Consider the following 25,836-nt stretch of genomic DNA (forward strand, 5'->3'; position numbering starts at 1 on the left):
TTAGACTTCTTAGTTTGGATTACCTTCAAGTCAAGGATTCAAGTGAAAGTATTTTATTAGGAAAGTGAGCCATACACTAGTTGGGAAGTGGGGAACAGAGACAGTAAGGAAGGAAACCAAGAAAAAGTGCTTTAGCAAGTTCATTATCTCCTGGGGGCAAATGAAGCTTTATCCCATGGGAAATTCTGGAAGACACCTTCTGAGCTATTATGCCCAAAGGAAGAAGGAGTTGGGGTATTTTACATCAACTCCCATCAGTCATTAGATGAGAGTATTTTTAAGGGCCATTAATTAATCTTCACTTCTGGTCTGCCACAAGGGTGGATAAAGTGGCATGGGTCAGAGAAAGCCCTCAAGCAAAGAAATGCAACTGCTGGCATTTCAAAGTCAAATGATGCACTGATGTGATAAAAAATTGGGGATGTGGGCTGGGCACTGACAGTGACACCTGCAAGATGCTGGAAATACCAAAATGTATTCGATCCTTGAATTCAATAAATTCACAATCTGTCATGGCAGAAAGACATAAATTAGATTAACTATAATGCAACACGATAGAATAAAACTTTTTAAGGGAATATAGCATCTAGCAACAAATTGTTCATGGGAAAAGGAAAAGAGAGGACATATTCTTTGTAGGGAGGTTGATGTATTTCTTTATATACAGAGGAGGAAGATATGGCTCTATTTTATAAAAAATATGTATCACTAGCCAAAGTTTAGTCAGCAATTGAAGGTTGAGCCAGCATTATTGCCATTTTTATTCTATATCCTCCCTGAAATTCAGAGACCCCCCAAAGTTTTCATTGTTGGAGATTTATTAAAGTTGTGGAGGAACTATCATATGTCTATATTTTAATATATATAACCACCTCCATCTGAGTGTGGCAGGATCTCTGATGCTGAGCTGAGTAGAGCTGTTCCTCTGAGAAAAGAAGGCTCTAACTTTGTGTGTTGTCCCAAACACAATAGAGCAGAATTGTAGAAAATAAAGTCATTTGGTGAGAAATGGCCCTAATTCTCAGGCATTGGAGATAGAAAGCCCCCCAAATTAAAATAAGGCGAGACTCTACCTAAGAGAGTTTTCTTTCTGCGGAGTAGGCTGGGTTGATGACTAACTTTCCAAAAGGCCCCTTCCAGTGATATGTGCTGCGCATTTACATACACTGGCACTCATACCCTGCCTAGGACACCAGGACAAACAGTGCAGTGGATATGTGGGCTCCAGCACCACAGAACCTGGATTTGACCAGCTGGTTGGCCTCTCACAGCTGTGCCAGCTGTAAGGATTCTGAACATTAGTTTCTGGACCTGAAAAATGGAATTGGTAACAATAGTATTTATCAATACTGTAGAGAATAAATGAGATCACACATTTAACACACTTAACATGTTTCCTGGCATGTCATGAGGCACATGTTGTCTCTGTGAATCCCACTCATACTTCAAGTCCTCACTTATTTTCTACATCTTCCTTCTACTTTAGCCATTATCAACTCCCCTTACTCAGAACTTCTAGCCTCTGTGACATAATTCCATACATAGCTCCATGTTTACATAGACAAGAATTGTCTTGTGTTGTTCAGACTTGTTTTATATGTGGTATTTCATTTGTTCAGTAAGATAACACATTGCTAGAAGACAGGAATTATCTGTACTGCTTTCAGCAAGTTCCCTAAGTCCCTGAAAATTAGACACATCATAAGTGTTGCTCCAGATACTTTGTGATTAATTTGTACATTGCTACAAATTAAACTCGACTTTGTTCATAAGTGCTTCCTTTGCTTAAGAAAAGACCACATATATTATTTCAGAGAGTAGTTTCCTTGGTTCTTAAAGAACCCTGCCCCAGCAAGTAGCACTCAAAATCTTACCTCCCCTGTTCACTTCTCAAGCTTGGGCTTTTTCATATGTGTTGTAAAGTAATCATAAAGAGAATCAAATTGCAGACTTCAGGCCTCTGACTTAGCCTTTTCTCTCACTAGGCCCAATGACTGAGATTACTGAATGAAAACATTACAGAGCCCAGATAGTAAACTGCACTAGGAAGTAGACTATAGGATTAGAGAAAATGCCAGATGGAAGGCATGCTTTTGGTATGTCACAGTCAGCATTTTCCTGGAATGTATTTAAATATATCAGAAATTCGTACTGAAAGAAGATGAAAAAAATGACTACAAAATACCATTAGTTAGAAGCAAAATCACAGACTGTGTAACCCATGAAAGTAGCAGTCACTCACTGTATCCCTTCTCCTTCCCTTCACTACTGTCTGTCCCCGTGATCTCTTCAGTATTGGGCATAGAATATAAAGCTTTTTATGTATGCAGTGTTGGCCCTAGAATGGTGGTAAACTAGAAGGAGGGGGATAGAAGGGTTTGAAGGTTAGAATGCTCATACATTAACATTTTTTAAAAACTCCCCTCTACTTGGTGCCCACTACAGTTCCATATGCATATTAAATGGTTGATATATGTCTACATATAAAAGAAGACACAGCATGGCTGGCATGGCTCAGTGATTGAGCATAGACCTATGAACCAGGAGGTCACGGTTTGATTCCCAGTCAGGGCACATGCCCAGGTTGTGGGCTCAATCCTCAGTAGAGGGCATGCCAGAGGCAGCTGGTCAATGGTTTTCTCTCATCATTGATGTTTTTATCTCTCTCTCTCTCTCTCCCTTCCTCTCTGAAATAAATAAAAATATATTTGAAAAAATAAATAAAAAATAAAGAAGACACAAATAAATGGAAAGTTATCCCAAATAAATCCACTCACTCAGCATTAAACATTCATTGAGCTTCTACAAAGATAGGAAGTGCACAAAAATCTGGGACTTCAAAGATAAACTAGACTCACCCTGTCATAGAAAAGGGGGACAGTCATATTTAAAAAATGCATTCACTATGGTATTGGAGATTAAGAATGAGTGTCCTTGTCATCATTCTCTAAATGAAAAGGTATTGTTGGCCTAAGCCTTGTCTGTCAGAAAAGTAACTTTTTCTTTCCCCTAAATAACAAGAATGATAAAGAAAATTGCAACTGTTTTCCATTCTGAGGAATGGATAGAGCCAAATGAGATAACACATGGGAAAAGACTTCATGCATTTTAAAAGACAAGCAAGTATTAGCAGATGATTTATTTCTTCTTTCAGTTGCTCATATCCACCTTTGCATTAGTACAAATTCTGGGATTTAAATATTAGTATTATATAAAATTAACATACGAAATCAGTAGGATTTCTTCTAAACACTAACAATAAATTTCTTGAATAAGAAGTAAAGAAATTGAACCCATTTAAAATATCATAAACAATAAAAACATGAAAAATTTAAGAAGATAAACTCTGAAAACAGACATTGATGAAATAAATCAAAGAAGACACAAATAAATGGAAATTTATCCCATGATCATGGATTGGAAGAATATTGTTAGAATGTCAATACTACCAAAATTCATCTATAGATTCAATGCAGACCCTATCAAGATTCAAATGACATTTTTTACAGAAATATGAAAAACACTTCAAAATTTAAATGGAGCCACAAAAGACCACAAATAGCCAAATAAATCCTGAGAAAGAAGAAAAATGCTGGAGGCATCATACTTCCTGATTTCAACCTATACTCTAAAGCTTTAGTCATCAAAACAGTATGTTACTAGCATAAAAGCAGACACATAGACCGATGGAACAGAATTAAAGGCCCAGAAATAAACCCATACGTATACAGTCAACTAATATTTGACAGAGGAACCAAGAATACGCAATGGAGAAAAGTGACTTTCCAATAAAGTGCTAGAATGGTTAGTCACATGTAAAAGAATAGAACTGGACCCTACCTTACACCATTCACAAAAATTAGCTCAAAATGGATTAAAGATTTAAATGCAAGACCTAAAAACATGGGAATAAAGTTGTATTTATTTGAATATTATTCAGCCATAAAATTATGACAACATGGATGAACTTTGAAGGCATTATTATAAGTGAAATAAGTCAGACAAAAAAGATTAATGCTGTATGATCTTATATGTGGAATTTCAAAAAAAACCCCAACACCTCAAACTCATGCAGAAATAGATTAGACATGTGGTTACCAGAGGTGAGGGGGGCAGGAGAATTGGTGTGGGTGGTCAAAAGGTACAAACTTCAAGTTATAAGATAAATAAATACTGAGGATATCCTATATAATAAAAGGCTAATATGCAAATTAACCAAACTGCAGAACGACCAGTCACTATGACACACACTGACCATCAGGGGGCAGACGCTCAATGCAGGAGCTGTCCCCTGATGGTCAATGCACTCCCACAGGGGGTGTACGGCCCAGCCAGAAGCCAGGCTCATGGCTGGCAAGCGCAGTGGCAGTGGCGAGAGCCTCTCCTGCCTCTGCAGCAGCTCTAAGGATGTCCAACTGACAGCGTAGGCCTGGTGGTCAGATATACCCTGAGTGCTCCCAGCCTGTGAAAGGGCGCAGGCTGGGCTGCGGGACCCCTACCCTGAGTGCACGAATTTTGTGCACCAGGCCTCTAGTAATATATAACATGACTATAGCTAACACTGCCATATGCTGTGTAGAAAAGTTTTTAAAAGGATAAATGTAAGAATTATCCTTACAAGGACATTTTTTCCTTCTTTTCATTGTATTTTATGAGAAGATGGATGTTAACTGAAGTTACTGTGGTAATCATTGCACAACATATGCTAGTATATAATTCAAACCATCATGCTGTACACCTTAACTTATACAGTGATATATATCAATTATTTCTCAATAAAAGTGAAAAAACTATTAGTATTATACATTTTTCTATTCACTTGATAGATGTTTATTGGTTGTGTATTGTCAGATGTTGGAGGTACAATGAATAATGAGGTAACCCCTGCCTCTGGCCTCCTTGAACTAATCTAGGAGGGAAAGAGACAGGGAAGCTGCCAATCTCAAGAGAGACTGTAGACTGAGGATATAGGAGAGGATGGACCTAATAGTTTTAAAGAGGCTTTCTAGCCAAAATAATATTGATGCTGAGTTCTGTAGGATGAGTAGGCATTAGGCTGGTAGGAAGGCAGGTATGGTGAAGTAAATGGTTTGAGAAACAAGAAACAGGGCATTGAGGCTGGAACAGAGTGGGAGGGCATGGTTAGAGAAGTGGAGTGCTGATATTAATGTGGACAGTACTGATGCACCACTCAGATTCCTGGGATATCATTTACCTATTTGTGCCTCTCACCTCAGTGTGCTTTTGCTTCCAATAGCCACACCTACAGTCTTTCACAGAGGACAGTTCTGGGGCTACTGGAGCTCACTTTGCCCACATGGAGAGATTGAAGCATCTGAGAATTTACTCTCCCACCCACCTACCCAAACCCTGAGGGTAGTCTTTACCTAATAACTGACAGAGGGTAATCTGAAAAACCAACTTTCTTGTTTCCAGTCAGGACAATTCTGGGATGTGGCTTACATTCCAGAGTTCCCCTGAGGGATTAAGGTGGAGCCCACCCCTTTGAACTTTTCTTGAGATCACACCCTTACTGGGCTTTCTCGTCCTTGTCTGATTTTATCACTCTCTTATATGCCTCCTCTGCTCACTTATCCTTAATAAATCACTTGCACACAGGGTCTGCTTCTGAGAAACCCAATCTCAGACAGATATAGTAAAAAACCTAATCACCAAGGCCCTTGTAAGCTATTTGCAGGTGTGTGAACTTTATCAGAAAGTTATGAGAAGTCCCAGGAGAGTTTCAAGAGTCATGAGAGGCCTTGAACGGCAAAGTTACTAGTATTTTGAGCTCTGCACTCCCTTGGGTGACAGCTCAGCTTGCTCTTCCTGTGCATTCGGATAAAGATATAGCCAATCAGGCACCCCAGAGCAGCTGCACTATGGATTTTCTAAAAAAAGTATAGGAGTTTATTTCTGATCTTAGCTTTCCTTTGGGATCTATTTATTATCCTCTCTATATTTCTTTGCCTTCTTTGCACCTGCCACCTCACTCCTCAGAAGTGAATAACTTTTTTTCAAAGGTGTCATTCTGCGATTTATGTGGCATATTGCATGATGTCACTGATGGGCACTTTTTGTTAACACCCTCAATTGCTTTGCTCAATTGCTGAAACACATAATTCATTCTGACATATATATGAGAAGTTAGACGCTAAGGGGATACCTCCTCACTTAAAACTTTACCTATGCACAGTTTATTATGGCACATATTGTTTGTTCGAGTCTTATGCAATAATTCTCGTTTCAATGTATTGAGGGATAAGAAAGTTCCCATGATAAAGTACTAACTCAATCATGGAAGCTTCACATGTCAACCCACTTCCACAGAGCTCCACTAAGATTCCTTCACCCAAGGCATATTTTGTTAACTATACAATTGACACCTCTTAAACTCAGTTGGGATGAGTGGTGACTATGAAAGGTTTTTTACCCATGGGCCCTATGCAAACCCAGTTTCAAAATTAAGCAGGAAATAAAAAACGTGTGTGTAAGCATGTTATTTGCAAAGTCTGGTTGACAGGTGGAAGTGTGAAATTTTTTCCTTGAGATAGTCTGTTCTCTTGCTGAGGAAATCCTGCTCTGTAATGGGCTTTGGGATATTTTCCCCAAGTTACAAATTTATACACTTTGCTGAAAGCCTTGCATCTTATAAACTTGTTTGGCACCAGGAGATCTATGGAACGGGAAGCCTCCTGCTGGGTTTTCAGGGGGAATATTTGCTCAGAAATTTTGAAAAAGGATGAGCTTAAATGAGGCATATGTGCACGATAAACAAAAGTGAATATTGGAAATGTAGGTGTTTAGGGGAAATAAAAGGAACAGATAGCCAAGACGGTGAGTAATTTCTCCTATTTTTGGTAGCTAGAGAAAATGTCCGATAATATAGGATTCGTTTGGCAAGGATCTAGTCAAGTATGCCACTGGTCACAGAATGGTCACTAACTCCTGTAAATGAAATGGGGATGTTTCAGGGGGGGGGGGGGAAATCCTGAATAGCATGGCAACTTGTTGCTATCAAGCTATGGCAACAAGCAAAATGGTATTTTATCTATAAGAAAGCCTCCTAAAATGCAAGTTTTGGTGCCAGGGCTTCCTATTCATGAAACATGGCATTGAGCCTATGTAGCACTTCCTTTCAAACAGGAGGATCTGTTCTTAAATTTTTATATTTTTGGAAGATACTATATATTTCATTTTGAAAGCAAATCTTGTAATCCTAGAGAAAATGTTATCCTCTTGTATTCCATGACTTCTATAACTAAAGATTCAGCAAAGCCATCTCCACACCCCCGATATCTAATGCCACTCTCTGCCTTCTAGAAATGGAGAAGCAGCAGTGATATCAGAAGCAAATGATAAGGAATCTGAGTAAGGCACCCAGACTATATAAAAGAAAATTTGAAAACAAATTTTGTGGATATCATGCAGCAATGCTACAAATAAAGGACTAGTTTGATACAGAATGTACAGTGGCTTCATTATCAATGTGTCTTCATCTGTTGTATGAAATAAATGACATGGGTCATCAGCCATTAAGTAGCTTTCATATTTTCTCACCCCCTACTTTGTTTTGTATATTTTCCTAGGACCCTGGAATAAGAAAGAAGAAGAAACAAATCATACTTGCTTATTTAAAAAAACAAGCTCAAAAAAAGTGTGGGGAGAGAACAAGCAATAACGAAGTTTACACACACACAGGAGTATATATATATACACACACATATGCCACTTCCCAAAGACATTTAGTGTTATTTCAAGTACATTTCTCTTTCAGCATCCATCTATTGAAAACAATTTCAATATTTTTTCTGGGAATTTATATATCTAAGTATATGAAACATAATTTTGAGCAGACAAACTTAGAATATATTTTAATACTAATAAAGACCTAATCTTAAATCTATACAAGTTACTTAAGATAAATATATAAATATTGTATGACTTTGATTTTAAATGAGTTTTTTTTTTACTATGGATTCATATTTTTAACATTTCATTTCAAGGAAGTGGTGGGAAATTTTTTAAACAAACAGTTGAATGGAAATTGTACAACCACAAGTTTATCCATGAAAGACAAGATGGCAGTCTAAAAGGAAATTCTTCATTCAGGCATAAACCTTTGTCATATTCTGCTGAAAGAAATGTCTGTAGTTCGTCAAAGGTCACTTGTTTAAATGTGTATTTGTCACTCAGCCTTCAAGAATTATAAAGGTTAAAACAGAAGGTGATTATCAGATCAAAGTTTCACTGTCTTTTCTTTTGTCTTCAATATTTGTTTTCCATAATGCCACAGTTTGCTTATTTATTCATGTAAATGAAGCAGGAGATAAATAGCTTGCAATAATAATCTCATTTGTAGAGTAATTCTCTTGTGGCATTGGAATGCTAATGTTGACCATGTATCAATAAGAAAGCCACATTACTGAATGCATGGGCCTTCTCTCTCTTATGATTATTATCTTTCTAGATGATCATTGTATTTTATGTATAGTTAGGTTTCCCATCAACATCATATATTTTCATGAGAAACATTTTTAGATTTATGGAGCTTACCAAGACTACATTTTCTAAAGTGTATTCTGTAAATGGTACTCATTTAAAGAATTATGACCAAATAAATACAGGATAAGCCTCAGTGTAAAAAAAAGGTTTTAAAATATTTATTTGTGTATTTTTACTGCAGGTTTCCTCAAAACCTTTTAATATGCTAATAAATATTGGGACTCTCTCAGAGGGTGTTTTATAGAATTTTCCATTCTTATTTTACATTTCCAACCTTATATCTGAGAATATTTCATGGGACTGGTGTTTTGAGAAACATCTTTGGCCAAATGCTAACCTAGTAAAGCATGCTAGCTGCTTTTCTCAGACAGCCTCTGTACATTGATTTGCTAACTCCAGACCAAAAGCAAGGCAAGAAATTTCAATGGCTGATTTCTTCAGTAATCCCCTCATAAGTTTCCAGAGTCTCCCCAGAGTATAATGAATTATCCTTGAAATATTGGGAGTTGAAATAAATTATGCGCAACTACAAAAAATGTTCTGGACAGAATTAAATATTTCTCAGAGGAGAGGCCGGTTCTCTAGGAATAGTAGATGTATCCAAGTTCTTCTATGGGTGAAACAATAACTTACAAAAAGACATACACAAATATATTAATCTATACTAATAATAGAGGAATATGCAAATTTTCAGGGATGCTGTCACAGTAACAGTAAGGACCAGCAGGCTGTGTGAGGCAACAAGGCCAGCAGGGGGATAGTGAGGGACGACCAAACGACTGGAAAAGCAAGCTGCTTAGGGAGAACAGGCTGGCATTGGGGTTAGTGAGGGATGACCAAATGACTGATCAGCAGGCTGTGTGGGCCACCAGGCTGGCAAGGGGACAGTTGAGGGCAACCAGGCCAGTGGGGGGGCAGTTGGAGGCAACCATGCTGCCAGTAGAGTAGTTGGGGGCGACCAGGCTGGCACGGGGGCAGTTGGGGGCAACCAGGCCGGCAGGTGGGGCAGCTGGGGGTGATCAGGCTGGCGGGGGAAGGGGCAGTTGGGGGTGACCAGGCCAGTGGGGGGGCAGTTAGCGGTGACCAGGCTGGCAGAGGGGGGCAGTTGGGGGTGACCAGGCCAGCAGGGTTGGTAGCAAGGGGAAACCAGGCCAGCAGGGGGGCAGTTAGGAGCAACCAGGCTGGTGGGGGGCAGTTCGGGGTGCCCAGGCCAGCAGGGGGAGGAGTTGGGGGCGACCAGGCCGGCAGGGGGGCAGTTAGGGGCAATCAGGCTGGCAGGCAGAGGTGGTTAGGGGTGATCAGGCTGGCGGTGGGGGCCAGTTAGGGGCAATCAGGCAGGCAGGCAGGTGAGTAGTTAGGAGCCAGAGGTCCTGGATTGTGAGAGGGATGTCCAACTTCTAGTTTAGGCCCGATCCCCAGACTGTAAAGAGAGGGACTATCAAAGTGGAAGGCAACATGGAAAAAATCTTGGTACAAATCCTTTTAGAGATGACAAGAATGAATCCCTGAGAGGTATAGTGGCATGCTTCTGATCACAGCTGGCAAAACTGGAGATCAAACCAGGTCTTATGAGTCTTAGTTTAGATTTATTTATCTCATTTGGTATTTCCCCCTCTATTTTTGGTAAGGCAATACCAGTGCACAGTATCTTGGGGAAAATACTATACTGTATCCTTCAGATATAAGGGGAAATATTTCTCATCCTAGTCCTGTCATTCTTAAACTGCAGGGAGTAATGAATTTGTTAAAGTGACTATTTCAAGATCCCATCATTCTGTAATTCTGCGGAGGTAGAGCTGGAGAAGTGTGGTTCCCAGGTATGTACCTTTTTAACAGGACTCTTGGCTCTGAAGCAGGTGTTCTGAAGAATGTGGTTTAAGAAACACATCTGGTTGGTTGCTAATTTGGTTTAGTATTAAATCCTAAGTCCTTTGATTTGTCATACTCTATATAGTGCTCAAATACTAAAACCAGAGTTAAATAAAATGTAGAATGTAAGAAATCTGAAACATTGCACAGTATATTTATAAATTACAGTGGGGCCTTGACTTACAAGTTTAATTCGTCCAGAGACCGAGCTCATTAAGGGGCTCGTTAACTCAAATTGCTCTGTAAACTCAATGCAGAAAATCAGCTGAGAGACAGCTGGTATCTCAAAAAACTTGTTAGTTGGGACACTCGTAAGTCAAGGCCCCACTGTATTCTTAATTACATCATTTAACTCATTTAACTTGAGTTGCTATAGTGTGGTTTGCCAAATGTGTGTATCATTCACTATTGAGAGACTTCAAGGTTCAAAACTAAATAAACAGAACCCCCTGTTTTCTCAACACATTCTTTCTGGGGGGCAAAGAATGCTTTTCCTAAGAGAAAGCCTGATGAAAGAAATCTCAACTGCATTGTTGGACATGAAGTGGTTCTTAGGAATCAACATCTTGAAGTATTTAAATGTAAATAAATCAGAAGAAGATAAATTATATTATCTTCTTTGTACACTTGGGTTTTAAAAATGAAGGAAAATTATGTGGTAAGGTGGTCTGAGGTTTTCCTAAAGTAGTAGAATTGCCATTAGCAGCTGTATTTCAGGTGCATTAATCAAACCAGCCAAAGAATTGAAAACAAACAACTGTTCCTCAGAGTCGCCATTTTCTTGAAACACACACTACTCTGCTCCTGTCTTCACACTCTTCTAACTACCCCCTCAAATACCTAATCTTTTCTTCTTCTAACACTTCTTCTTCAGCTCTGTGTAGAAAGGAAGAACACAGCGGGAAAGAATGTGTTGCAGTCGCGCTGCCCCAAAGAGACTTGGCATTAAGTCTTGTGCACAAATCTAAGCCCATAACACATCCCAGTATGTGGATCCTGGAGGGGATTACTGTGGGGCAAGGACAGTGATAATAGCAAACGTATACACATATTAAATCAGAGATAAAGGAAATTATATTGGTTGTGCCTCGTTCAACTGTCTGTCTAGGAGACAGGACTATCATGTTACATTATCTTCCTCTCTCTTCTTTCCTTTTGGAATTATCATGTATCTATTGGGATAATATATCCAAATGATATGACTTTGTGATTTCCATTCTTTCTTAAGTCTGATAAAGGAAGGCTTACAGAACTAATCATGAATTTTGGAGCTGTCTGCTTGACCACCTGAGGGGTGACTTTGCTCATAACTTGACTTTGTGCTGATTATCTTCCATATATTCCCAGAGACACTCTCTTTTCTGTTCTGTTCTTTGCTGTACCTGGGAAGCTGATCTTCTAGGTTTGCATCATTGAGCTTGCCCTGACTTTTAGCTGTATTTGGCCAATAAGGGGCTCCCACAAGAAAATTGAAAGCATAAGGAGAGTGAGGTAAAAACTAGTTATCCCCCAGCCTCTTCCCTGCTAGGATAGCACAGATTAACTACATTGCTCCACAGCTCTCATTTGGTGACCTCTATATATAGCCACCTCCTTTAGGTCCTGGTAACCACTCTCTCCCTTGCCTCTCAGGTCTACTCTTGATAGTCCCAGAGTATGATACTATCCTTCTAGAGATTGGTTTTCCAAACCCTGCCATACCTCACTGGAGTATGCCATTTCTTTCCTGAATGATAATAGCATTCAACTTAGAAATTATATTTCAGTTTTTAGTAAAGTGAGAACTGGCATTTAAAAGCTTAGATTTCTGCTTGGCTGATGGATTGAGTGTTCTCCCATGCACCAAGAGGTCACTGGTTTGATTCCTGGTCAGGGCGCATTCCCACAAACACATGCCTGGGTTATGGCTCGATCCCCAGTAGGGGCCATGTAGGAGGCAGCTGATCAATGTTTCTTTCTCATCGATGTTTCTCTCTCTCTTTCTTCCTCCTCTCTTTCTAAAATCAATAAAAACTTATTTAAAATCTTAGATTTGTTTGAAAAAGATATAAATAAAAGGAGACATATAGCATGCTCATTGATAGGAAGACAATATCATTAAAATGTCCATACTACCCTAAGCAATCTAGATTCAATGCAAATACCAATAGCGTTTTTCACAGAACTAGAACAAATAATAAAAAATTTTATATGGAACCACAAAAGACCCTGAATAGCCACAGCAATCTTGAGAAAGAAGAGCAAAGTTGGAGTTATTATGCTACCTGATATCAAACTATACTGTAAAACTATAATAATCAGATCAGCAAGGTACTTGCATAAAAACAAACACATGGATCAATGGAATAAAATAGCCCAGGAATAAACCCACAATTATATGGTCAATTGCTATAGGACAAAGGAAGCACGAACATATAATGCAGTAAAGATAGTCTATTCAATAAATGACCTTAGGAAAATTGAACATATAAATGCAAAAAAAAATGAAACTGGACCACCCTCTTACACCATACACAAGAAAAAATTCAAAATGGATTAAAAAATTAAATGTAAGACTCAAAACCTAAACAAAAATCAAAATCCTAGAAGAAAACATACACAGTAAAATCTATGGCATTTCTCTTATTAATATTTTTTCTGATCTATCTAGGCAAAGGAAACAAAAGAAAAGCAAATGGGACTAAATCAAACTAAAGGAAACCATGAACAAAATGAAAAAACAACCAAATAGGAGAACATAATCACCAATGACACATCCTATAAGGGGTTAATACATAAAATTTATAAAAACTTATACAACTCAACTCCCAAATCACCTAAATAATCCAATTAAAAGTGGGTGGAAGGCTATTCTCTAAAGAGGGCACACAGATGGCCAATAGACATATGAAAAGATGCTCAATGTCACTAATTATCAGAGAAATGCAAATTAAAACCAGGATGTGATATCATCTTGCACTTGCCAGAATGGCTAACATCAACAAATCAACAAACAAGTGTTGGTGAGGATGTGCAGAAAAGGGAATCCTCAGGCACTTGGTGGGAATTCAGACTGGTGCAGCCAGTATGGACAACAGTATGGAGGTTGCTAGAAAAATTAAAAACGAAATGGCCTTATCACCCAGTGATTCTACTTCTAGGTTTATATCCAAAGAAACCCAAAACACTATTTTGGAAGAGTATATGCACTTCTATGTTAATTGCAGCATTATTTACAGTAGCCAAGATATGGAAACAATGCAAGTGCCCATCAACAGACGAGTGGATAAAAAAGTGGTGGTACATATATGCAAAGGAATATTATTTTGCCATAAAAAATGAAATCTTACCATTTGTCACACTATGAATGGACCTAAAGGTTATTATGCTAAGTGAAATAAGTCAGAAGAAGACAAATACCATATAATTTCACTTATATGTGGAATCTAAAGAACAAAGTAAATGAACAAACAAAGTAGAAACAGATTCATAGATACAGAGAACAGACGGATGGTTGCCAGAGAGGAGGGGTGTTGGAGGACTGGGTGAAAAAGATGAAGAGATTAAGAAGTACAAATTGGTAGTTACAAAATAGTCATGGGGATGTAAAATTCAGCATGGGGAATCTATATATATAAAAGCCTAAGCGACCATTACAATGGAATAACCAGAACAACTGGTCGCTATGACGCACACTGACCACCAGGGGCCAGATGCTCAACGCAGGAGCTGTCCCAAGCCTGCAGGCCCCAATCACCGATGGGGCCTGCCAGCCAATCTCCCAGTCCCTCCCCCAGGCCAGCAGACCCCAATCACCCCATTGGGGCTGGGCCCCCCAGGCTGGGACGGGGAACTGGGGGTAGGTGGCGGTGGACCGGCTTTCCCAGGGGGGCCGAGGGCCTGCTCCCTCCTCAGGGCTGGTGGCCAACCTCCTGGGCCCCTCCCCTAATCCCCCCCCCCGGCCAGCAGGCCCCAATTGGCCTGCTGCCTGCCCGCTGTGGTAGTGGTTGGCCCCTTCCCCCAGCCTGCAGGCCCCGATCACCCAGTTGGGGCCAGGTCATGGGCTGGGCTGGGGAACCAGGGGTGGGTGGCAGCATGCAGGCAGTGAAGGAAGGAGGAGGCGGGGAGGTGGGGAACTGCATGGTGGTGGCATGCGGGTGGCGAGAGAAGGAGGAGGTGGGGAGGCGGGGAACCTGATCAACCCTGATCGCTGGCCAGGCCTAGCGACCCCACCTGTGCACAAATTTCATGCACCGGGCCTGTAGTATAGTAATAATATTGTAATACCTAAGTATGGAGCCACGTGGGTACTGGAAATATGGGGGGGGGGACACTTTGTAAAGTTTATGATTGTCTAACCGCTATGCTGTACATCTGAAACTAATACAAAATAATATTGAATATCAACTGTAACTGAAAAATAAAGATAACAACAAAAATTGTCATGAATATTCAGGTTCTTGATGTTCGAAATTCCCAATTTGATAGAGCTGCTTTGTAACATTAAGCAAATCACGTCATGGCAAGTCAGGTTCTGTGTCTCTAAAATCTGGTAAATGTAGTTCTGGTTTCATGAATAATAAAGCATATCTCTGTAAAGTTCTTGGTTTATGGAAACACTAAATAATAAAGGGAATTCTTATGTTCTTCCAATTTTCAAAATATAAATAAAAACTTAAATTTCTGTTTACCACTGTATACTTAGCAAGTAACATGGCACCTGCACATATTAATTGTTCACTAATTATTAAAGGAATAAACAAATGTGTGTTTAGACTCAAATATAAAGATGTAAATCTTTACATATAATTTTTGTGCCCACATGTGTGCTCCTTGACAACAATTTACTCTATTGCTTTGACAATGCATGGGCATGTAATTTATTTTTCCTCAAGAAAGTGTGAACCCCCTGCCATCAGAGAAAAAGATGCAATAGAAAACAAGACTTATCCATTTATATTCGTGATAAATGCCTATTGAGTTTCCATGTTTTGACTCCATCCAGGATTCTGTTTTGCACTCTTGGATGAATATGTTAATAAAACACAGCCACCATTTGGTGTATTCACATTCATAAGGGAATGTTGAGTACACAAGCCAGAGCATGAATCAGAGAGTGTCCAGCATCACTCTTGTACTTGCCCCAAGACCACATTAGTTGGCTAGCCAGACTAGACTCCAAGAGGGTGACCTAGTGACTTTATTCTTAAACCTTTTGCACACTTAAGAGTACCACTTAGAGACCTATTCCTTTTGGCCATGCTCTTTCTTTAGTGGGTTTTTTTGTGGCTAAATGTGTCTGCAATCAGTCACAAGTGTCCAGAGTAGCCCTCTCAGAAAAAAGTCAATGAGCAAATGCTGCATGTCACCCTCAGGACTGCCTCTTTTAAGAGGTGTTAACTCCAAGGAGAACCCAGAGTGCTTCTAATGACCTTGTTATTATGAGGTTAGGTCAACTATATTTTGATTTTTAAGACCCTATTCCAAATGTGTCTGATCTAACACACCAAGAAAAATATCCAACACCAGCAAGAAAAAAAACTAATGACTTTTTGTCACTCTAAATTGGCTTGCCCCAGCTGGACACATCATAATATCCAGTCATTATGGAACAATATAACCTGATATCTAAGCCATTATCTTTAAAAAAAATATAAAGTCTCAGATTATCAGCAAAATGGGCTAAATTGCCTTTCAGGATGGGGAGGAGCAGCAAGCACTATAGAATTCAGGATAAATGTTCAGGCTCGTTCAATAATGAAAACTCAAGATATGAAGTCACCCAGAATCAACTAAGGAGCAATGTAATACATTCTCCAAAACTAAGTTATGGTTTCCCATTTCCAGTGCTCTTAACCTGCTAGGTTGTAGAGGCCAAATGTGCTTTTAAAAATACCTATTCTAAAACAGGAAATAAATTCAGCATATTTGTGCAACAACCATTGCAACTGCAGTAACTGCACAAGAAAATACATCAGAAATGACAGTCATATATCTTCATTTAAATTTAGGGTTATGTGAAATTAGTTCCATGTCTTTTACTTTGTTCACTTAAAGAGTCCAAAAATAATGAGGGATGCCATTTGAATGGATAAAGCTAATTCCTTTCCATAAATGGCTCCCTCTTTGTTTCATATTTAGGATTAGAAATAGCCCTTTCATGTTGAAAATTTTCTCACCAAACTAATAAAGGGAGAACTAGCTGAGATTCATGTTATCTATGTTCTTGTTACTGTATTTGAACTCTAAGATGCTAGAACTTTTCAAGACTTTTTTTTTTCATTAAAAAAAAATCAAACAATGCCCTGACTGGTGTGTCTCAGTAGCTTCAGTATTGTCCCATGCACTGAAAGGTTGCTGGTTTGATTCTAGTCAGGGCACATGCCTAGGTTGTGGGCTTGCTACCTATAGGGAGCATGGTATGCAGGAGGCAGCTATCAATGTTTCTCACATTGATCTCTCTCTCTCTCTCTCTCTCTCTCTCTCTCTCTCTCTCTCTCCCTCTCCATTCCTCTCTTTCTAACAGCAATAAAAACGTATTTTTAAAACATCAAGCAATTATAAAGACCCAATTGCCATGAAAGGTGAGCTTTGATAATATATAGTCAGTGTTGGTTAAAAGTACAAATGGAGGACTAATAATAATAATTGAAATTATTTAGGTCTTCCTACTTCAAAACAAATCTATCAGATGCATAATCTCCTTTGATGTTCAGAACAACCCAAATGAGTAACAAAGGCAGAAGAAAACCTGAGGTCAAAAGTGGCTGAATCAGGACATGAACCTGGGTTTTCTGGATCTATGTCCAGGGCTCTTTTTACTATACTGTTCTGTCACCATGGAATGGAAGACATATTCCACTAAGGTGAACTTACTGGAATATACTTTACTGGAGTGTGTTAGAATGTCATGTGGATGCCCCCTTCTTAAAAAAATGTTTTTATTGGTTTTTAGAGAGAGGAAGGGAGAGATAGAAACATTGATGAGAGGGAAACATTGATCTGCTGTCTCCCATGTACCCCCCACTGGGGATCGATCCCACAACCAGGCATGTGCCCTGACTAGGAATCAAACCTGTGACCTCTTGGTTCATGGGTTGATACTCAGTCACTGAGCCACACCAGCCAGGCAAGATGCCTCCTTTTTAATGCCACCTGAAATTCCTGACAGGCACCTTGTAGGCCTGTAGTAGCTAGCCTACTATATACAAATGTGTTACTTGGTGTCCATCCAGAACACAAAAGCTAAAATAAATTATGACACAGTGGACTTCAGATATTTAAAAAAATCTCCATCAATATCATCCCTAAACAATATCATTCCCTTTGTTATCTACAGCCTTTCTTTTTAATAACCCTTTCTTCTCCTTTTATCTCCTGTTGTCATATTCTAAAATGGCTTTACCCTTTCAGGTACCTGAAGGCTACTGCTACTTTCTGTACTCAGGTCAAATACTTCTGATACTTGAAAACATTTTACTCTTCATATTAATATGTGATGCCCACATCTACCAGGATGATCAAAGAAGTGATCACACTATAGCTACTTTATCAGTGAGAAAATCACTCTTTCCAAGAGTCTACTGGATTGACATTTGTGCTCAAGCCACCCCCTACAGGGATTGGTAAGCACAACATTTGAGTTTGAGGTTTACATGGCTACAGATAAGAGAATTTCCAAGGGGAGAAACCTGAAGACCTTTATTTGCTCTAGAAGGATATCTATTTCTACTTATATCTGAAACACCTCTTGAGCTGATATCTTCTTGGGAAATGAAGGAAGCCAAATTGCATGCAAATGTAGGGTTTAATGTCACACATCACACTTTCAGATTTAGGTCTCCAGACATGGGGGGGGGGGCAGAGGGGAGGGAATAGTGTGCATGGCATGCACAAAGAAGTGAAGTGAATAATTATCTCCTGGCTTTATCTTTTCAAGATCCTATTCCAAAATGAATGTTATAGTGAAACGTATTTATTCATATTGGGATGAAACTTAGGATATAACTCCAAGTTAATTTAATTTTCAAAGCAAATCTCATTACAATAGATAAAGGCTTTGTTTCAAAGACAGAGAATTAGAACTAATGCATTTTGCTCGGGTTTGAGCATTTCATTTGGCTTCTTTAAAAGCTTAATGTTTAAAGTGGCATTTTCAAGATACAATAATACTGACAAAGGAATAGCTGATAGAATGATAGAATAACATCATGATAAATCAACTGACAATGAGACAGAACACCCAAGTGGGGAAAAAGACTCATCTGTTGGCATAAAATCTATATTTACCATAGTTTCAAAACCAGGTAGACGTAGCTTCTGTTTTTATCTGAACTGAGGATTTTGAAATTTTATGTTTTAACAAGATCTGGCCCAGGTCTCTATGGATCTTATAGATGTAATGCAATTGGCAACTCTGACTCATGACTCTGTTTATACACTTATGCTTCACATCAGAAAAGCTATTTTCTCCCTATAGCTTCTAAGAATGGCTCTCAATTATAGACCTAAGTCTGAATCATGTCTCTGCTTCCCTTTTCTAGCTTACGTCCATCTTCCTTCTTATATGTATCCCCATTATGACATCTTTCAGAGTCTATCAGGGACACTGAATAGACGTGATACATTTTACTGACTTGAAAGTATGAAGGAGAAATGCCTTCCAATAAGAAAAATTATGCATATGCATTTCTTTCTCCCTTGCCAATGCATGGCAGTAAGGAAACAGAAATGTGCTATTATTTAGTAAGACTTCTAGAAAAGCCATTCCCTTTGCCTCAGCAGCCCATATCTGGCTATTGATTTTATTCTTGTGGTCAAATATTGCCCTTCTGTCTTCTTATTAATCATGATCATTGTCATTTTCTTCATTGTCGTTGTCGTCATCATCATCATCATCAGTATAAATAATAATATACCTCACTGCCCTCTCAGATGTGGTGTAGGGGTGGGTAGATAAAACATAAGTATGCTAAAGAACCATATTAAACATAAAGTTTTATGGAAACACTAAGGAGAGATAATTGTTTTTGTCTAAAATAATGGGGAATGTTCTATATACAGGAAAAGCCAAGATCCTAAGAGTAATGAGAATTGTGGGAACTGTTAGGTAATTGATCTGTTATAAATTGTCTGTGTAAATAAAATTTATGAAAGAGTATCAGGGCTCATTGAAATGAGGATATAAAGGGGGAGGGAGACAAAACTCAGTGAAGTCCACTAATAATAGAGCCTTAAATGATATCCACATATTTCCCTTTTATAAGTCTTTAAACATCCTGTGTTCAGGTCTTCAAGTAGTGGATAGATCTCAAAACATGACCATACTTTACTATACTTTATATTCCCCTTTTTTATTAATCCTTTAGAATAATGGGAAATGTTACTTCCAAAAGGTGACATCCCCAGAAGAACCAGAAAACAAGCGTGTGTATGGAAATGATTGTTCATTCTATATGGTTACTTAAAGTAGCAATGGCAAAATGGATGTTTTATTACTCTCTGTACTTGTATCTCCTTTTGAAGAATTATTTCAAGAAAATAATAATAACTGCTGTTACAGGATGCTCATGAACTTGAAACAATTTTTCATCTCTGGACCTTCTCTATAAAGCTTTCCATGAATAGCTTAATAGGAAATCATCTTTTCATTTGTTGGAAACCTGTAGTATTTTATCTGTACTTCCTAATGTTACTTAACTCTTAATGACTTTACTTCTATGTAATATATAGCTTATCCTATATAATAAAAGGGTAATATGCAAATTGACTCTAACAGCAGAACGACTAGAAATGACTGGTCACTATGACACACACTGACCACCAGGGGGCAGATTGACCACTCAATGCAGAAGCTGTCCCCTGGTGGTCAGTGCACTGCCACAGGGGGAGCTCTGCTCAGCCACAAGCCAGCACAGCAGTGGTGGTGGGAGCCTCTCCCGCCTCCTCAGCAGCACTAAGGATGTCTGACTGCAGCTTAGGCCTGCTCCCCACTGGCAAGTGGACATCCCCTGAGGGCTCCTGGGCTGCCAGAGGGATGTCTGACTGCCAGCTTAGGCCCGATCCCCCAGGGAGTGGGCCTAAGCCAACAGGTGGACATCCCCTGAGGGCTCCCAGACTGCGAGAGGGCACAGGCCTGGCTGAGGGACCCCCCCGAGTGCACAAAATTTTGTGCACTGGGCCTCTAGTATCATTATATTTTACTAGTAGTCCATTGTGTGATATCGAATGCAGTAGGCCACCTGCCGCTTCCACGGGAGCCAGCGGGAGCCGTAGTTCACTGTTGGGAGTTGCGCTGTGCCCACAGGAGCCACACCACTTCCGCGGGAGGCAGGAGGGAGCCTTGCTGCTTCTGTGGGAGGCAGGCCCGCGGTCTCCTCTCCAGGCCGGAACTTGGCCGTGGAGGCTGTGGGCTGGCCCCCTGTCCCTGTCCATGTCTGCTCCAGCTCTGGGGGGCCAGCCTGAGGTGGGGAATGGTGGCTCGCTGGCCCCCCCATCCCTGTCTCCTTCTCTGCTCCAGGCCTCACCTGTGTGTGCAACCTCCTCCTGTCCAGTCGTGACCCCCAGCGGTTCTCAACCTGTGGGTCACGACCATCGGAAAACACATATAGCATATCAGATATTTACATTATGCTTCATAACAGTAGCAAAATTACAGTTATGAAGTAGCAACGAAAATAATTTTATGGTTGGGGGTCACCACAACATGAGGAACTGTATTAAAGGGTCACGGCATTAGGAAGGTTGAGAACCACTGCCTTATGGTGTCCCGGCCTCATTTGCATATTTCATTTATATAGAGGGATATATAGATATAGATATAGATATAGATAGAGATAGAGATAGAGATAGAGATATATAGATAAATATTCATGTAACATCTAATCTCCTTACTGAAAATTTTTATGGTAGCACTCAAACCTGTGTCACCTTTCCACTTCTCAAAGCATGCAGGAATTAGTATTTTGCATATAGTTCAGACTCCAGAGTTATTGAATAGCGAAGTGAATAAATGTATGAGTGAGCAGTCCCATTGAAAGCTGATTCTTGTTACTCATAGGATTTTGTTTCAAATATTGACTCCAAAGCAATGATCACAAAATTAATATGAAATGGGATGAATATGAAAATTGTTTTCAGGAAAATCAAGCTTTGAACTTAGTTCTGTTGTCTCTTTTGGAAATACCTTATAAATAAAAAACATGTTTTGTCAAAATTCTGATGTATTTCTTTATGAAATGTGTTCTTAGCTGGGTATATTCAGAGGTGTAGCATTTAAAGAAGAAATGAATTTAGAATTTAGTTTTTATGCTCACATTTGCTAATAATAAAAATTAATCAAAACTCAAGGAAAGCAAACCAATTAAATTTCTAATAAGCAGAACCAAAGCAATGCATGGACTGTGACATAACATCTAGAATATTATAGGTTTCGCCTCTTATAAAATATTATAAACATTTCACAATGCATTATATTAAATTAAAGTATAAGATAAAATGCAATTGTCATTTAAAATATATATTAAAAAATTAAAGCATTTAAAATATGTATTTAAAAATTAAAAGATTAAAAATAATCCAATTATTAGTGATTGGTTCTTATTACAGTATTTTTCTGATTCAGAATAAGAATAAACCAAATAGTTAAAAAGTAATTTCTTCAGACTATTAATTACATTTTTGTAATGTTCAACAATAACACCAAATTTTTTGGTTTGTTTCTAGTTGAACAAAGAAAGTATCATCTTTAACATGTGCACTTTATAATTCTGTTATCTTCTGTGTTAATTTCAGATATGTCAAATAAACAATAAGAATGTTTAAACAAGAGGAAATCAAAATTTTCTGATGTGGTATTAGAGCCTCCTTTCACAATATTTAAAAATGAGAGAGGCCTGAAAATGTGTAAAATTGCATGTTTTGTGCTGAGATTTAATCTTTACTTTGGGAATAGGTATTTAAAACCCAAACCAAGGATTTTGGTGTAACCATTGAATCTTATATGAGTCCTGGTTGACATTCATACAAGTGAAGCCTCTCATTTGCTCTTGTATTCATTTGCAATCACACTCTTACTTAAGAGAAAATAGGGAATGTGGCAATAATGTCTGACATTATTTTTCTTTATGAAACAGAACACAAATGAAAGTTTTCAAAAGTTGCAAGCAACATGTAAAATTAAAGCTATTAAATAGACTAGTTCAAAAGAATTCCAAATTGAAATAAATACTATACTTGTTTCCATTTTATAATAAAAAGACCTGAAAACTTTTTAAAGAATATTTAAATGTCTAGAAGATTTCCCACAGGCTTAACATAAGTTTAAGTAAAACATACCTTTAAAATTTGGTCTGATTCTTGCATCATATCCTGATGTCCTTCCCATTAATTTGTCCAAGAAATCTGAAGGAGATAGGGTCTGCGAAGGTTGTTTTCCAGACCTGGAGTCATGGTCTTTGCAGAAAGCTGCCCTAAACACATCATTAAATCTTTTTAGCAATAATTCCATTCTCATCGCCTAAGAACTAATACAGAATGTTTTGTAAATATATTTGATATGTTACTAAGAAGAAAATAAATTACAAACTCTTTAGCCAACTTCTGATCTAGAGTTAACTTTAAATGATGAGAGGTACAAATTCTGAGTCGTATCTCCTAAGTTTTTAAACTTCAGCCATACATAAGATGTTTAAGATGAAACAATATGCATAGTTTTAGAGTATAGATTTTATGGACATATAGTTGACATTATTTCTTTCTAGAGTCAACAGAGAAATGAAGATGATAACTTCTAAAATTTAGGTGATTGTCTTAAAATAATTTCCTCATGAAAAAAGATTCTTCCAGCATTTTAGCCCTTAAATAAGTCCTCTACTTTTTATAAGAAATATAGACAGAACAAAGTAAGCATGAACTAATTATCCCATTGCTTATTTTCTCACCTGCTAGATTCTATTCCAGATATCAACTATTAATACTTTTCAATGTAATGTCTAAAAGAAAATCATCACTTGGAAATTTAACTTCATTCTAAAATAGGTCAACAATGAGCATGCCTGTACTTCTATTATTGTATCAGTTGTTATTTATACATAAGCATTTAAATTGTTAACTGGAATAAAGTATTCATAGAAAAGAACTTCTAAATTACTTTCTCTTTTGAATGATCAAAAATACTGAATGTTGGTTGGAAAATTTTTATTTTCCTCAAAGGGCTTATTAAAAAAAGAGCATATTTAGTTTGTAGTAAAAATGAATTATTTCACAATATATAGTGGTGACTGAATGTTGATTTCTACCCTGAAGAAATTTTACAAGCTTTGTTTTTAATAATTGAAGTCTTGTTAATTTTATAACTAAAAAAAATACCACATTATTTCCAGTTTTTCAAAGAATTAATATTAAATATAAGTGCAAAGATGATGCAAACATTTGGTAGGAGTTAAAAAATTGATATGATCATCTAGAAATACTCACATTCCTATATGCAGAATCATCTGATTAATCAAGTACTATTTGATTTATGATGGTGGTGGTGGTGGTGAAGGTGAAGATGATGATGATGATGATGATGATGATGATGATGATGATGATTCTAATAAAACCCAGCCTACAGTTTTTTTTAATCATAGTAGGAGGTGTGGACCTGAAAGGAACGTAGTGGGTTTTCCCAGTACTCAGAGCATTGCTGCTATATGTTTCATTTCTCTTGGTTCTGTGAAAAAATACCATAAAATTTGGTGAAAATTAAATGAAGAGTTCTACACTTTGTTGTATGAACATCCCCTATCTATCTTTCATTAGGTTGGCTATTTTACTTATTGGTAATAATCTAATATTTTGAAGTATCAATTGATTTGACAATTTTTAAATTAGGTAGAAAATGCAAGCATGCAAATAATGATTTCTCACTTATTTTAATTATTCATAGTCTATTTCACATGCATATATAAATACAAAGATGTCATTTTAATTACATTTTGGTAGGCAATCAATTTCAACTATACTGAACAGTAAAATATAGTGGCAAAATGAGATTTGAAATGTTACTGATGTTTCAAAAAATTTCCTGAATTGTAGTCCTCATAGTATGCATTTAGTTGCTGAAATACAATAGAAGTCCCAAGTTGGCTAAGAATTAGGGTTTTTTTATATCTCATATAAAATGAGCATGATCTTGGCAAATTAATCCAATCACTTCCACCACATGATCCTTTTAAATGACTTCCAGAAGAATTTGAAAGCAAAAAATTCACCATTACATAGAAATTTAAAGAGCATGCAACTCATCAGACTACTTTAATATCACATTGGCTGTGAAAATATGTTGAAATGCATAGAGTGGGGTTATATATCATAAAACTTGCCTTTGTGAAAATTTACACCCCTCCCACCATAATTAAGCTTTTTAAATGAACAAAAGAAATCTAACTCTCTCCCATAAAATTAAAATAATATGGTCTGGGGCATAGGAAATTGAGAAAAACTGTATGACATCTTATCTTTCGAACAGTTTTCATGTGGAAAATATCAACATGCAAAGTCTTTTCACCTACCTGAAGTGGTTTGTCTCTAAGAAAAATGCAAACAAGGTTGTCAAAATGTTCACTAGCTGCCGGTTCATTCCTGTTTCTGTGATCTTGTGGAAAATATCCCCGAAATGATTCCAGAAAGAAGCTAGGACAAAGTATCTGTCTATTGTCCAGATTCAAAACCTGGCAGGAATCTAGTTTCCTTGAAAATCAGAAAGAGATTTGGGTTTGTATAGTTTGCTGAGAAAAAACAAAAAGTGCCAGTACTAAGCATCGTGGTCAGGTCAAACCGGGCTCGGGACCATCAGTTAACCCAGGAAAGACAAAGCCTTAGAACTGATGATCCCCCAGCTGCTTTTCCTAAATAATAAAAAAAAGCTGCTACCTTAATCGCATCACCATGCAAAGGGGGCTGGTGACAATGCCATGCTGGAAGTCTGGTTGCTGTGGCTTTTAAGTCCTTTCTGTTTAGCAAATCCCCTTTCTCTAGAAAATGTTCTCTTTTTAAAATAAGTTGTAAATGAGGGAGACGAAAGGACTCTGCGAGCTGGAGTGGGTGGGGAGAAGAGAGCAAAGATGCTGAGATCCTGTGCTGGAATGAGGGCTACAGAAAGAGACGGAGACGTGATCTTACCCAGCCTATAAATTTCAGCACTAGGACAGCTTCTAGCTCTGAAGTGCGCATGTTTCCTTTTTCAGTCGCTTGGGGCGGGGGTCGGGGAGAGGCATTCAAGAGGGGACATGTCTGTCATTCAAAGGCGAAGAGTGACTGCCCGCTCAGCTAAGGGGTGCTGAAGAGGGTGCGATGACAACCGAGGAAGAGCAGAGGTCAGGGTAGACGGAGTGGGTGAAGGAGAGGAGGGTCTGAGCTCCGGGAAATGCGAATCTGTCGGTGGGTGGGCGGGACAGGAGTTTGAAGCAGAAAAGAGAAGGGACTGAGGTCTAGGCGTGG

General features: G+C 38.3%; 1 protein-coding gene across 2 annotated transcripts in view; it reads right to left on the bottom strand.

The window, feature by feature from the left end:
- GLRA2 (glycine receptor alpha 2) overlaps positions 1-25,329 on the bottom strand; it is a 172,368-nt gene extending 147,039 nt beyond the window's left edge. For both annotated transcript variants that reach the window (XM_059680559.1, XM_059680560.1), the window contains exons 1-2: positions 24,909-25,329; positions 22,690-22,823 (exon numbers count right to left, since the gene is read on the bottom strand). In XM_059680559.1, the coding sequence (XP_059536542.1) occupies positions 22,690-22,823; positions 24,909-24,976 (202 nt within the window). In that variant the 5' untranslated portion in view covers positions 24,977-25,329. The remainder of the gene's footprint in view (positions 1-22,689; positions 22,824-24,908) is intronic.
- Positions 25,330-25,836: the final 507 nt, after the last annotated feature.

Source organism: Myotis daubentonii, chromosome X, assembly GCF_963259705.1.
Source record: "Myotis daubentonii chromosome X, mMyoDau2.1, whole genome shotgun sequence".
Classification (NCBI taxonomy): domain Eukaryota; kingdom Metazoa; phylum Chordata; class Mammalia; order Chiroptera; family Vespertilionidae; genus Myotis; species Myotis daubentonii.